At 46.7% G+C, this 14170-nt stretch overlaps 8 protein-coding genes and 3 non-coding genes across 11 annotated transcripts; 5 read left to right on the forward strand and 6 right to left on the reverse strand.

Annotated features, from left to right (window-relative positions):
* Positions 1 to 144: 144 nt before the first annotated feature.
* tRNA lies at positions 145 to 248 on the forward strand. The gene is made up of 2 exons: positions 145 to 182; positions 205 to 248. It is a non-coding gene; the product is annotated as a tRNA-Leu (tRNA).
* Positions 249 to 598: 350 nt separating this feature from the next.
* FMAN_06753 (uncharacterized protein) lies at positions 599 to 1381 on the forward strand (the record flags this gene model as incomplete). The annotated part of the gene is made up of 1 exon (XM_041826426.1): positions 599 to 1381. The coding sequence occupies one exon, from the start codon at positions 599 to 601 to the stop codon at positions 1379 to 1381; it is 783 nt and encodes a 260-aa protein (XP_041677490.1).
* Positions 1382 to 1515: 134 nt separating this feature from the next.
* FMAN_06752 (uncharacterized protein) lies at positions 1516 to 1956 on the reverse strand (the record flags this gene model as incomplete). The annotated part of the gene is made up of 1 exon (XM_041826427.1): positions 1516 to 1956. The coding sequence occupies one exon, from the start codon at positions 1954 to 1956 to the stop codon at positions 1516 to 1518; it is 441 nt and encodes a 146-aa protein (XP_041677491.1).
* Positions 1957 to 2918: 962 nt separating this feature from the next.
* Positions 2919 to 4071, reverse strand: FMAN_06751 (uncharacterized protein; the record flags this gene model as incomplete). Its single annotated transcript, XM_041826428.1, has 2 exons — positions 2919 to 2995; positions 3045 to 4071. 2 exons carry the CDS (start codon positions 4069 to 4071, stop codon positions 2919 to 2921), a joined length of 1104 nt encoding a protein of 367 aa, XP_041677492.1.
* Positions 4072 to 4554: 483 nt separating this feature from the next.
* tRNA lies at positions 4555 to 4663 on the reverse strand. Its single transcript has 2 exons — positions 4626 to 4663; positions 4555 to 4590 (listed from the first exon to the last, which is right to left on the reverse strand). It is a non-coding gene; the product is annotated as a tRNA-Met (tRNA).
* A 1905-nt stretch (positions 4664 to 6568) lies between these two features.
* FMAN_06750 (uncharacterized protein) lies at positions 6569 to 7683 on the forward strand (the record flags this gene model as incomplete). The annotated part of the gene is made up of 3 exons (XM_041826429.1): positions 6569 to 6715; positions 6764 to 7449; positions 7503 to 7683. The coding sequence occupies 3 exons, from the start codon at positions 6569 to 6571 to the stop codon at positions 7681 to 7683; spliced, it is 1014 nt and encodes a 337-aa protein (XP_041677493.1).
* A 712-nt stretch (positions 7684 to 8395) lies between these two features.
* On the reverse strand, positions 8396 to 8467 carry tRNA. Its single transcript has one exon. It is a non-coding gene; the product is annotated as a tRNA-Asp (tRNA).
* Positions 8468 to 8646: 179 nt separating this feature from the next.
* On the reverse strand, positions 8647 to 9057 carry FMAN_06749 (uncharacterized protein; the record flags this gene model as incomplete). The annotated part of the gene is made up of 1 exon (XM_041826430.1): positions 8647 to 9057. The coding sequence occupies one exon, from the start codon at positions 9055 to 9057 to the stop codon at positions 8647 to 8649; it is 411 nt and encodes a 136-aa protein (XP_041677494.1).
* Positions 9058 to 9753: 696 nt separating this feature from the next.
* Positions 9754 to 10787, forward strand: FMAN_06748 (uncharacterized protein; the record flags this gene model as incomplete). The annotated part of the gene is made up of 3 exons (XM_041826432.1): positions 9754 to 9829; positions 9887 to 10181; positions 10280 to 10787. 3 exons carry the CDS (start codon positions 9754 to 9756, stop codon positions 10785 to 10787), a joined length of 879 nt encoding a protein of 292 aa, XP_041677495.1.
* A 750-nt stretch (positions 10788 to 11537) lies between these two features.
* On the forward strand, positions 11538 to 11969 carry FMAN_06747 (uncharacterized protein; the record flags this gene model as incomplete). Its single annotated transcript, XM_041826433.1, has 1 exon — positions 11538 to 11969. The coding sequence occupies one exon, from the start codon at positions 11538 to 11540 to the stop codon at positions 11967 to 11969; it is 432 nt and encodes a 143-aa protein (XP_041677496.1).
* Positions 11970 to 12382: 413 nt separating this feature from the next.
* FMAN_06746 (uncharacterized protein) lies at positions 12383 to 12817 on the reverse strand (the record flags this gene model as incomplete). The annotated part of the gene is made up of 1 exon (XM_041826434.1): positions 12383 to 12817. The coding sequence occupies one exon, from the start codon at positions 12815 to 12817 to the stop codon at positions 12383 to 12385; it is 435 nt and encodes a 144-aa protein (XP_041677497.1).
* Positions 12818 to 14170: the final 1353 nt, after the last annotated feature.

Genomic DNA, 14170 nt, shown 5'->3' on the forward strand with positions numbered 1-14170 from the left:
GTCCACCAGAATTAAAGCCATGTCAAACATATCACGCTATTACAGATGACAGATGCTGCATATCGGCAATTGCTTCGCCGCAGGGGGGCAGATTAGTGCAGCAGTATGTATCTGTCTTTGAAGCCAGCTGATATCTAATCACAAGGCAAGATGGCCGAGCGGTCTAAGGCGCTGTGTTCAGGTTTCATTCAAACCAGTGACGATTCGCAGTCTCGAAAGGGGCCTGGGTTCGAATCCCAGTCTTGTCAACAATCTTTTTGCACTTTTTGCAGGAAAATGTCTATGATTTATAACCGCATTGAGTTGTATTTTGGCACTATGAACTGATCTGACATTCTCTACTGCATTTCCATTAAGTTCAGAAACGAACTTGGGGCCGTTTGCAAGTAACCCATTTAATTCACTTAGCAGGAAAGTACGCGATTTTCTGTTGTTGGTTGCAATCAGTGACCACTCTTTAAAACTCCACCTCTTACCTCACTCTGTCCCTTTCACAATCGCCATTTTGAATCACAATAATTTCTTTCTACCTATACAGGCCGTGTAAGCAATGTCAAAGCGACTACAGGAAATGTTAAGGCGGGATAAATTAATCGCCATGTACGGCGACTCTCCACCGCCACAAAGAAGAGCAGCCCCATACCCAGAAGGCGAAGTGATATACAAGTGCACCGAGCGCTATATCGTCCGACATGGCAATACCGTGACCAAGTACGCAATCCACCCTGACGGTATGGGCGCAAATGATAAGCCGAATGAAGCGCTGGTGTTGCAGTTCATCAAGGAAAACACAACAATTCCTGTTCCCGAGGTCATCAGCAGCGACTGGGATCGCATCGAGCTGGAGTATATCCAAGGCCAGACATTAAAAGCGGCCTGGCCATCCCTTGAGCCACGTGAGCGCACAGAAATACTGGCTCAACTGAAAGATTACCTGGGACAACTACGTGCTCTGAAAGGCTTATATATCGGTCGCTTCGACGGACAAGGCGCCGTGATTCCTAGCATGATGACTCGATCCGGTGGCCCGTTCACAAGTCTTGAGTCATTTCAGGAATGGCTTGTTCGGCCTCCGAAACGAATTGAAGAGCAGTCTTTACACTGGGCCCAGATGACGAAGCAGCTTGGCGCAGATTACCCCATCGTCTTTACACATGCTGATATCTCGTCGAGGAACATCATGGTACGCGATGGTCGAATAGTCGCTATCCTGGACTGGGAGTGGGCAGGGTGGTACCCAGTGTATTGGGAGTATGTGTTCGCATTGCGTGGCCTGGATAATGTTGATTGGAAAACACTGGGGAGTCACGTTCCATCTCTGTTTGACGAGCGGTATGATCTGGAGTACATACTGGTCTGCTTTATAGTCTCACTCTCTTAGACAAAGCTCTTTAACTAGGCTGACATTCCGTACAAGTATTCCCGTCTCCAACATGCAATTTCTCCATTAGAAAAAACATCCAGGACATCTAATGGTGTACCCAACAAACAAGGTCTAATTCTCTTTATCCCCAATTAGGCAACATTAGTATCCAACAGTTTGTCCATCAGATCCCCCTCAACACAGTCATACCATTCTTGTGTCTGGTATCCATGAGAAACAAGTGCCTGAAGCCCCTCGAGTAGAAAATGCTGACAGTTCCAGTCGGCATCTCGACCCGTCAGCGGAGTCGCCGCCATGACATTGACTGGATCAAGTTCGTGACCTTTCTGAACTTCCACAGCCCCAGCATTAACGTGGGTGATGTACGTCGCACTGTCGGCCCAAATGACCTTTTTGTGGATTCTGTCGACTCTCCAAGGCTTCAGCTCATCGTCGCGCTGAGCGTGTACGGTCTCGTGGAAGTTCTTGTTCTCGGGCGACGTGAAGTACATAAGAACGTGTCGCTTGTACCAGGCATCGATTGGGTTTCCTTTGAAGATGTATATAGTCATACAAATAGTTGAGGTGCCCATTGTTGAAGGGGGGGAGGGCCGATGGACACAGACAAGTACCAATCCAGTCTATGGATCGTGAAAGGGACTCAGACAATAGAGACAGCAACAACAGGGAAGAAAGAGGAATTTCGATAATACAACTCTCCAAGGTACATTCAAACCGAATGCATAATAGCTTTCTTATACCGCTGTATTCATGGCGTCCAACATGGTGAGGCTGGTCCATCGGCGACTGCATGAGGTGTACCTGGGCATATAAAATTAGCAAATACAAAATATTAAGTCGAGAACCAACGCCATTTTCGCAGAGCTTGCCATTTTAGCGACTAGCGCTGAGACACCATGCTGCTTCTGAAACATCTGTTCGTTGTCTTTCCAATGATATCCCAAGTTTCTGTGAAGGTTGCACAACCGTTGACCCTACGGCCGCTGTAACCGCCAAGGCACCTCGATAAATGCCTTTCTGGCCGTGTGGTCGGCGTCTCAGCGACTTTTTATACTTCTAGGACAGAGAGTCAGCTCATGTAGCCACTCGATGGAGCATGGAACATCCTGGTCAGGCAGAAGTAGGGGCAGGACCAACAACTAACAACGAAACTTGCAGCGAATGATCAGCAAGCCACCGACCAACAATCACAATCAGCCACTCGATATCACATGCTGGCGATCTTATACTGAAAATAGCGACAACAATATGCACGTCGTCTACGAATCTCCTACTGCCTCATCGCACTGCAATTCCAAGGACTCGAACTTGATGTTCACTTCCGATACAAGCTATCAAGATGTCGGTATAGTCCCATCCAGTTTCGCTCTATGCACATCTTATTCCAAGGAAAAAATCCTATAACCTGGATGATTGAACCTTGTCCTTAAGTATTAAGACTCACCAGCCGCTCGTAATAATTTCAATCCATCAACGACGTCCCTAGGTGATGATCAAAGAGCGACAAGCCAAGAAAAAGAAAGAAAAAAGAAGCTTAATCGCTAATGCTTTGCTTGTAGTGTTCTACGCCCTTCCACTTCTGCGCATCCAGGAACACCCTTATCGCTTCATCTGAACATGGTAAGCATATTGTACTAACGAGACTCTTTGTCTGACTTACTTGTTTCGCGCAGATGCTCAACCTCTCTAGGCGAGCGGTAAACATGCTTGACAAAATTCTCCAGCCCCTCGAAAGGATCTGCCTCAAAACTAAGCAGACCCTCAAAGTAGACCGTCACGAGATACTCCTCGAATGAAAGGCCAGCCAGGGCAAAGTACTCCTTTGTAAGCTCGCTATCATTGATGCTTTCTTTATCCGAATCTTCCCCCTCGTTCAAAGCATTGTCTCCATCCGCTTGCCCACCGTTGATCTCGTCGTCCTCGTTTAAGCATTCATGCACGTCAACCGTCGATACCAAAACGCAATGGCCTCCCGACGGGCTCAGATACAGGTATGCGAAAGCACAGTGCTGCTGGTCGAAATAAAATCGGCACAAATAGCCTCCTTGATCGTCATCAATTGCAGGAGGACATTTGATGAGCTTCGATAGCCGGAAGTACCAGGCCGAAGAGCTCGGAATGCGGTGGTGCAGTCTATTGCTTCGGACAAATGCCTCAAATCCTGTGGGAAGCACAAGACCCAGATCGCTGACTTGCTTGACCAGAGCATCGACGTCAGCTTTTGGCGCTACAGGTCGATCGCCTTCAACTCCGGTATGTGGCAGCATCTCTTCCGCCATATCCTCATCCAAGGGTTGAAGCCACTCGAATGAGCCATCGAGCTTCATCCAAGTTATCAGATCAGGCGGCGAGCATCGAATATACGGCCCACCCTCAGGGTCCAGCGACAGGGCCTCGTAATCCCTCCTTGGAATTTCCTCGCTCATTGAAACATTATCATCCAACGGCGGGATGTGAGATGGATATGAAGGGCAGATGCGACGGGTGCTATGGATGCTTTGTGGGGGAAACAAGGCTACCATTTTCTGGGCGTTGCGAGTCCATTCTTTATAGGGTCTGAACGCTGTTTCGGCTGCGCTGAATAGTGCGTTGTTGAAAGTCTGGAGGATAGACAGTAGGTCGAATGGATTGAGATGTTTGAGAATTGCGATGGTCACCTCTGGGGGGAGGGTTTGAAATGAGGGCATCGTGACGGGTAAATGAATGAAAGTCAGAATATTGATGATTTGGAAAAGCGGAAAGACGCTGGCTGTCTTTAAAACGCGGCCTTTACGATTGAGGTTTAGTATCAAGTGGCGTCGTGAACGCGGAATTAGCAGTACCTGATGTGCACCCCGCGATTCCGCGAAGTGACCTTGATTTAGCCAGTACATTAACAGTACACCACACAATTATGGCTGATCAGTGTTAGTGGCATCTAAGCTTTGATGTATCCCTGTCATCTCCGAGTCCTGGCTGGCTTGTGCCAGCGTTCTCTTCTTCACCACCAGCATCTCCTCATTTCACACATGGAAAAAGCAAGGTTCATCGCCTAGAATTAACAAATATAACAGTAAAACAAGAATGGGGATAAGTGCCTGACAACAAGCAAACGAAGATAAAAGTCATTTATTATGTGTATGTATTTTATCAAAAAGAATTTCGGTCCTCAAAAGGGCAAAAGAAAGAGTTGTCGGTGGAGAGGCTCGAACTCTCGACCTTTGGATTACTCTAATCTGTGATTAAATCATCAGCTTTGCGCTATGAGACCAACGCTCTAACCAACTGAGCCACACCGACAAGGTTCTTGATGTCCCAGTCGCCCAGAATTGAGACTATGATCATTGCCACTTGGCGCGATGGATTAAATCGTTTGAAACCGACAGTATTTTGTCTTCAGTGTGTCATGTCAGTCCAGCGAGATGTGTCATCAAATGAGAACGAATCATTGCATTCATTTCTCTGCGTTTATGGCCTACGACTGGGGATCTTCTGCGCGAGGCGTCTCAATGCATCCAATGGCAAAGTATTTCAATGCGATATGAAGGGGACTGGTTCTCTTTTATGTTCGATCGGAAACGGTCGTTGACTGAATCTGAATTAGACTTTAGAGAGTCTGCCAGCTTTCTATGTGCAATGGTGGAAGCTCTCTTGAAATTTCACTTGGGCAGTTGCCAATTTCTAGTATGATTGTCTACGACCTTGAGGCCTTTTGTTACTGCTTTAAAAAGGTACATACAGTGGCATGGGACAGGCGCTATATGGATTTATAAGTAAGTTAAAATTTTATTACTCTGGTCTATGTTGCTTAGGACTGTAGACAAAAGCTAAGTGTTAGATCGAAAATTCATGTAATAGTGTAGGGTATGAGCTCTTGATTCTGAAGAGAATCGTGGATGACGCGCGGTCAGGATCGGAACAAACAGACCCGGAGACGTGAATGATATCGGATGCAGATGATACGATTGCCGATCGCTAAGCCACCTTACATCCTACATAGCTTTCATCCGCCATGAACTATCGGGCAATGCGTTCCTGACATCGATAGATCTGTGCCTGGCAGAATGCCACCTACTCGATAAGCTCGAGCTACCATTGACACATTGCACACTTGCAGAGTATCTCTAACCTTCGGACGACAAGACAAAAAAGACTCGCAGACCCGTACAGTGAGAGTGCACTAAAAAGTCCAGACCTCATCCAAAAACCCCCAACTTCCCGTACCAAACAAACACCGTTTTGGCAATCAAAACAGGATAGCGTTTATATCAACGCATCACTTCTGTTTCGACAGTAGCTATAATTACACCAAGACTACGAAAAACAGCGTTGACACCTAACTGAAATCGTACCGATTGCCGTGATTCCTTATCTTTAACTATAACCCTAATATTTCCCCTGGACCCCTGGCTTAGTGTGTCATCGCGCCCCAAATGGTAAGCTGTAATGGCACTAAACGTTCGGTAAGCGAGGCCGTTTGAGGTTCTGCCCCTTGTAATGGGACCTGCTACTTTTATGGTTGGAGGGAAGAGTCTAGACGCGAGTCTTTTTTTTTGTAAGCGCTGGGTGTTTAGTTCTTATCGGGATGATAAGAGAAGGGATGTTTCATCTTGTAGGATTCATCTTGACTTGGGGCCCAGATTTGAGATGACTGGAGTTAATTAATGTGAGGATAAATGGGTGTCTCAATCTCTACTAATTATCCGTGATATTTATCATCGTCAGACCATGACGAATACCGTCTGTAAGCAGATGTCATCTCTTTCATCCGTCTCGGTGTGTTTCCCAAGCCTTCATTCCATCCTTGGCATCCGAGACCGGGAGAGTCTCACCCTCCTCGTCGCGACAAGACCTGCGGCGTGAATCACGCTATTCCCCACCTCCACACGTCAAGGTTTAAGGTTACCTTAAGCATACCTCACGAAACAACACTAACACGCCGATGCTATTTTCGACCCTCTGCTCAATTAAAACCTGTTTACTATAGCTAACCCAGATCTTCTATTAAAACAATGCCTCCGTCCAACCTGCTGATTTTTACTCATCATCGTTCGATTATTCTGTTCTTTGTTTCCTAAACTGTTTAATTCTTCTCTTCTTTGAGGCTGGCCTCTTTTTTGTCAAGCGGATAATATTATTTGTTTCAGTCTTTTGGGTACTCACAGCCAAGCTTTACTTTTTTGTTTTTGTTCAAGGATAATCATCATGGCTGGTTCCATTTCTCTGAGGGCTCTTCTCTTGAGTGCTTTTGCCTCAAAGGCGATTGCGAGTTGTGCTTATGGTACGCTGTTGCAGCCGAGAGCTGAGGGCGGCAAGGTTGAGGTCAACACCTTTGGTTACACCGGCAAGATCGTATGTACCCAGAACTCAGCCATGATTTGTACATGCTAACAATTACAGGGCCCTACCAACTGGGTCGCTCTCGATCCCCAGGCAAATGCCCTCTGCTCTACCGGCGTGAACCAATCCCCCATCGACATGGTCGCAGGCGCCAACGCTATGGTCCCCGCCAGCCAGCTCAGCCTTGAAATCCCCGACATGCTCGAGGGCGCCGAATTCGAGAACCTCGGTACAACCGTCGAAGTCGTCGCTGGAAAGGGCACCATGTCTTTCCAGAACAACAGCTTCACTCTCCAGCAGTTCCATTTCCACTTGCCTAGTGAACATCTCGATGCTGGCAAGAGCATGGCTATGGAGATGCACATGGTTTGGGAGAGCGCCGATGCTAAGATTGCCGTCGTTGGTGTCTTTATTGATGTTGAGGATGGTGCTGGTGGAAGCCCTGCTGGCAACGCTACTGCTCCAGCTCCTCCTGCTGCGACACCCGCTGCTCGCAAGCGTGATGGTTTCACCAAGGTTGTTCGCAAGAGTGAGACTGAGGGCAAGGATAAGCGACAACTTCCTGGTGTTGGAGGTTCTTTCTTCCATGTCAACGCTCCTACTACCGCTGCTACTACTGCCTCCAACCTTCTCGAGACTGTCTTCGGTTCAGTCGGTGAGATCTCTGAGCCTGGAACTCTTACCAAGACCAAAGGTCTCAGCATGGCTGAGTTGGTTAGCACTCTTGCCGCAGGATCTTTCCAAACGTAAGTCTCATCAACTACTACTTTCACCCGGACTGTGCTAACAATCGACATAGATACGAGGGATCTCTTACAACTCCCCCCTGCAGCGAGGGTGTCCGATGGCTCGTTTCCGACCAGAAGCTCTCCATCAAGACATCCACCTTTCACAGCGTTCAGTCCGTTATTGGATTCAACTCTCGATTTCCCCAGGGCGCTCTTGGTGAGCCCAACGCCCTTGCAGGAGTGGCGGCCTAGATCCGGCAATGATGATAAGAGGAAGAAGCTTGGTTGCGTAATAATATTGTCCTAGTATACAAGTCTGAGTCGCGCAGGTATACTGGCAGGTTCACAGTTAGGAACAAAGAATAGATTCGGTGATCATAACCTAGCCGTTGCTCTGTGAATATGTGTTTACGGCCAGTATTTAACGCTCCTCGTGACGGCCCTTTTGCGTGATTAGCGGTTCTACTTTAATGAAAAAGGTGCATTAGGACAACTTTATATACTTTTTCTCTGTCGGATTGATACAGTCAACCATGCTACAAGAACATCATCTGTTTCATGGACAGATCTACAGTCATAGGGATCGCCGAGCTGCAAGACAGGAGAATGACATTAAATATGTGGTCAAGAGATATCGAGCGCATGCGACCAGATTGTCGCCAATTGTCTTAAATATCACAAGGTACAAATTGAAGAAGAGCGCCACGAGAAGGATGCTGGATATCCCCCCCCAACGTGGTCAGCCTGAATAACCCCTACAGGAGGCTGGTGGGTTCTTTAAGTGGGGTCATACAGGAAATACAAGCTTAGGTGTCGGCAGAGGCATTTCCAAACTTGGGGTAAAACTTATATTCTTACGACTTTACAGTAGGCCAAAAATAAATTATTACTACTGTTATTTATAATAATGGTTTGATTAGCAAAAAACCAAAAATGGAAACCTGCGTATCGCAGGTGGCTGGATCTCTCCCGCCGGGAATTGAACCCGGGTCTCAAGCGTGACAAGCTTGCATACTGACCACTATACTACGGAAGACGAACAGGCTCAAGCCTGCTGTAGTGAGGGGATTGTGATTGGGTCTCCGCAATTAGAGTTTATAATGCCATTGTGCTGAAAACTCAATTCGATAAACTAGTTGCCACTATTGTATATAATTGTCTCTTCTGATAGTGCCAATCAATATGTCTATTAAAACGAGTGACTGCTCTAATGCTCTAGTCTTGTCCGGGGAAATTGCGCAGCGTTGCGTTGACAAAGTCGTCCGGTCCGCGACAGAAGATCAGCTTGGGTTCTTTCTGTGACGCATCGCCTTTCTTCGTTTCGACGATATAGTCAACGCAGACAGTAACAACGGACTCAAATAGCTCCGTGAACTCAATGTTACCACGTGTGCACCATCCGACAATTATTCCGCCCCACTCTCTGTCTCTTAGCTGCGATTCAAGTTCGTCAAGGTTGCTGCCCTGCGCGTCGAGGTCAAAGCCGATGTTGGTGAAGCGGGAAGATGTCGAAGCAGGGACTTTGGTCTCAGACCATTGTTCCTGGAGGCTCTCGGCTATCCCATAGCCGTGGAGATGGCGATTAAGGGAAATGGTGAGAATGGGAATAGGTGTTGAGGTCGCCATAAGAAGGACTTTTAAGAGGTTTGTTTACGATGTATTGAGATTGCTCTGTGGAGTCGAATGATGAGGGTTTGAATAAAGATGTGATTGTCGATATTGAATGACTTGAATATCAACCTCTGTAGCTTTTATATAGAATGATTTGGTTATTTCTAATATGCTGATTGTACCATAAGCTGATTGCATCATAGGTAAGCTGATGATTACAAATGTACAAAACTGTAGCGAGATACCGAGGTCTTTCCAAGATGCCGACTTAGCACTCAGCCCAACTAAAGAGAAATGATAAACAGGATTAATAGGCAACCTGATTTCTAAGAAGAAATCGCTGAATAATTCCAGGTATCTATGCTATTCTGTTATTGCAGTTTCCCAGTATGGCCTGGATCTTCCCTGTCTATGGAAATACTAGTGCATGTTCATGTTAGGCTATGGAAACCCACTTACCTTATAAAAGCCTTGCTGCCTTTTTATGTAATGCAGGTTGGGGACTTAAACGGACTTAGCATCGCGGCGCCGGTGTTAGATCCGGTTGTTGAAGAATATTATGGGGAACTCAGCCAGGCCTGACAGGCGACCAGTTGACACGGAACTGTGTTTTAGGCACTATAAGTAAGGTTCGGATACCCGGAAACTATTGTAGTAGCAAAGAGAACATAGCAGCGGACTAAGAGATCATTGCCTCCAAGTGATATTGTTATGGCGCAATTCGGTGCAGCAACGACTGGACGAGAGGTTGTGGCAGCATTTCCAGAACGTGTCAAAGACAAAACGTGTAAATATGCCTAGTCTTTTGCTTAATAAGCTGCTAGTTAACTGATTGAATTTCTAGTTCTTATCACAGGTCCTTCTCCCAATGGCATTGGTTCAGCAACTGCCTACGCCTTAGCAACCGAGTCTCCCCGAACTCTCATCCTTCTCGCCCGCTCCAAATCGAAATACCAATCTGTCATTGACAAAATTCGCGAAATTAATCCCGAAGTCAATGTCAAGTTTGTCGAAATAGACCTCACATGTATGGCAAGCGTCCGCAGAGCTGCTGAGGCCATACTTGCCGATAGAGACATCACTACAATCGAGGTGCTGTTCAACAATGCTGGTGTCATCACCAACGATCTCCAGCGCACGTAAGATGGATTTGAGGGTCAATTTGCAATCAACCATCTTTCGCACTTCCTCCTCACAAACATGCTTATGCCTCGACTGTTGACCTCGTCCTCCCAAGAGTCGTTAACATTTCGAGCCTCGGACATAAATACTACGAGCCAACGTTCCAAGATCCTCATTTCAATAATATAGATACTGAGACCTACAACCCCGCCGAGGAATATGCTCAATCCAAAGGAGCGCAGATCCTCTTCTCCGTCGCACTTAACCAGCGGTATGCGCAAAAGGGACTTCGATCGTTTGCTGTGCACCCGGGTAACATGGACAGTGGAATGTACAACCACATGAAGCCAGAGGTATTGATGGATATGGCACAGAGAATCACGGGAAGGAGTCTTGAAGACGCAAATGAGGCGCTTACCAAGACGTCTGAAGGAGGCTGTGCCACTGGCCTCACCGCTGCGTTGGTACCAGAGTTACCTGATGGTGTTTTCATGAATGACTGTCAGATTACTAAAGATCCTGAGTTTGTTACGGCTTGGGAACAGGATGCTGGGAAAGCAGAGGTCTATTGGAGAGTCAGTGGAGAGGCGGTTGGGCAGAATTTTGCCATGAACCTGGCATGATGTCTAGAACATCCGGCACCCAGTTAATAAAATTTAGGCTGAGGCTTAGCTGCAGTGAGTTACTGCCCCGAGTCCCTCTTTTCTCTCATGGCTTTATTGGGTTCTTGAGATGGATCGAGCCGAGCCGAGACTTGGCACCATTACATAACCGTGCCAAATGCTGACAATGCAGTTGAGTCAGCGTTGTATATCATCAACCTCGCCATCTCATATCTATCCAAGCTATTTTATTATCATTGAAAATCTCTATTAATATAATGTATTAAGAAAATGCTTCATTTTATGTAGACGACCAGCTCCGCCGCCTCCATCATAGCAGAAGCCTCGCCACTGCCTAGTTGAAGGTGCGATCAGAAGTGGAAAGATGAGGTAGCAACGAATTCAGCAGTTCTACATAGCAGGGCGAGTCGTCTCGCAAGTGGATCTCATGCAGAGTATGTATCCTTTATACTCTCGGGGACCTATTTCATTGATTTGTTTTTGAATCTTGGCATGATGCTCAGGCGGCCGCTTCAGCTCGGTCCATTCTTTCTGTGGAGTTGTTCGTAGGGGCAGACGTAGACAATGCAGAGGCTCAGACGGTTATAAAAGACCGTTGAAAACCCATGAGATGTCTGGCTTCCTCAACCTTACGCTCAACGCCAGCTCCATTCCCCTCCAGCTTAAGCTACACCTCCAAGGAATTCCACCGTTCGTCCTCCACCCCGAACAAAAAGGTTCGAAGCTAACTACCTCAAGAATATCTCCATCATGCACTTCCCAAGTCTCGCCGCCATCCTCGCTCTGGCAGCGACCGCCGCAGACGCCGCAAAGATCAACCTTGAAATCGGCTACTTCTCAACCATCGTGCCCCCTATCGGCGGCAACATCCCCGGCATCGGCTGCGGTCCGTGGGCCCTCGCCACAGGTGCCGACGGCTCTACCAAGAGCCCAACCGGCATGAAGGGCGGAGACGAGTGCCCCAACTCGGAGCTCAGGAACTTCTGCCAGCGGTTCGGATGTCCTCAGACGCTGAGATTCGGCGACACGCTTGCTTTCCAGATTCAGTCTGGTAGCGGTCAGAGTCTTACGGTTAAAGGGAGTGTGCTCAATGGAAAGTCGCAGACTGTGACTTGTGGACGATCTGTCCTGACACACTCTGGGAACAAGTACCGTACCAATATCTGTTACTTTGATCTTTGAGTAGCAGGCTTTATATGGCACTCAGTCTGAAAGAGGATGAAGAACAATGATTTGAGTCATATATACGGTTGAAAAAGACATATCACACATCAAAGATTCTTATCTTGTTATATTTGCCTGAATACGTAGGATCTTACAAAAGAGATATGCCTTATCTATAGCCGAGAACACAAAGCTCTAGTATTCTTTTCTATCTATCTTAACACGCTACGGATATTTGACCATCTCTCTCAAGCGTAGCATGGTTCTTCTTACAACCTGAGTCCAATATGCCAGTATTAATAGTCGCATGTTGTCATCTTTTCGCGGCAATTTCCATCATTTGCTTGCGGAATCATGATGATGAATGACCTCCCCGGACTGGAGGTCTAGTTGATACGCCTCTCAATGTTCACACGCATTCTGGCACTCCCTTACTGATCCACGCCCTCTTGTTCAGAGTCAACATCATCTGAGACCTTACTTCCAACATCCTGATTCATCTCAGTGGGTTTCTTCTGGCCAATGTTTTGTCCTTCAAGGTCAGGCCTGTCATTCGTGTTCATTTTGAGTCTCGGATCATGCTTATCCATGACTCTTGCGCGTCTACGTTCAGCGATAAATCCCTTATAAGGATGCTTACTCCTCATATATCTACGCCAGCGGGGCAGCACATTGCTGATAGATTCTGTGCTAGTAGCCCACTCAGCAGGGTATCGTTCTTCATCTGGCTGAGTTGGCGGCTTTGAGCACACGTCGCGAATCCACTCCCAGTCCTTGTCTGTGAGCATGGTAAGCAGCCCGGGATGGTCGTCGTGGAAGCGCTGCAATTGGCGTCCAAGCTCATATGGCATGAAGCGTTCATGCATGGTGGCGGAGTTGAGAAAGGGTTGAGTTGACATTTTGTATCTTTCAATAGACAGTGGTATGGGGAAGTTTTGGCAGAGAAGAAGTCGTATGCGTAGATAAGTTGCGGTGATTGAGGTAAGATGAAGAAGGAAATAGCTCTGGGCAAGAAGGTCCTTAAATAATCATCCTTAGAGCGGTAAGTTACTTCGTGTTCTGTAATAATTAATAACACGGCGTCTTTGTTTTTCTAATATAGAAGTTGAACATGGTATGTTCTTTAAAGTGGGCAATACAGTCTTTTAGCTAGACGGTTTGTTCACTATCTCAACCGCCCTCGAAAGGGTGACATCACTTCATTTGCAACGGCGATATCTTTGTTCTAATAACAGACTCCTCATCTTCTGACCTTATGTTGCTCAAGACGGTCACCCAAATTAGCAACAGCAAAGTGAGTTCAAAGTGGGCTGATAATATCCATTGAAGCTAAGAAACGTAGTATTTTATTGCTTTTCGTGTACTTTACTGGTACATCTACTTAGCCTAGACGCCTTGAAACACCTCTCTTGAGCTTACAGCATGGTCCCTTTTACAGCCCGAATGAGTAGTTTTGAGTAAGGGTAGGGAATTGATGCATTAGATTACATTTACGTCGGATTCAAAGAGTTCACATGAAAGTAGTCGTTCAACATATAGCTAATAGAGTCTTACACGACAAAAGTACCTGAAATATTTGAGAACACTTACTTATAAGGTCTATTTTTTCTATTCTTAATTTCAAGACGGTCAGAGGATCGTCACAACTCTCGAATGCCAGAGTCCTTCTTACCACTCCATCCCTCAGATGCCACCTTAGATAGTCGTATACTTGCGTTGGCAGCTTGTGGCAATCACTACTATTCACTATCGGAAACACCGTAGTCAACGCCTTCTGGTTCAGAATTGGAGCTGTAGTTTACCTGAACATCAGCATCCTGATCCATTTTAGGGGTCTCCTCTTCATCTTCGTTCCAGTTCCTTTTGCTTCTGATCCGCTCACCAGCATACCAACGCCTTCTTATCGGGCCCTTTAGTCGTTTACGAAGACTACTCTTTTTCTTCACCACCCCCCTGTTAGAAGGCATCGGTTGCTTTTGTCGTCTACGAGTACGAATGCTTTTCTTCTCCGTCTCCTTGTAAGGGTAAGGATAAGGGTAAGGGTGCTTCTTCTTCATGATCCTACGCCAACGATGTATAGCATGGTACCTGGTGCTTCTGTTGCTGATCCACTGAGTGGGGTATCTTTGCTCGTGCGGTTGAGGAACCCTTGTGTGGCATATTTCATCCGCCCAGTAACAGTCATCCTCGTTTAATTTGCGGAGCAAGTGAGGATGGTC

Source organism: Fusarium mangiferae, assembly GCF_900044065.1.
Source record: "Fusarium mangiferae strain MRC7560 genome assembly, contig: FMAN_scaffold002, whole genome shotgun sequence".
NCBI classification, from domain to species: domain Eukaryota; kingdom Fungi; phylum Ascomycota; class Sordariomycetes; order Hypocreales; family Nectriaceae; genus Fusarium; species Fusarium mangiferae.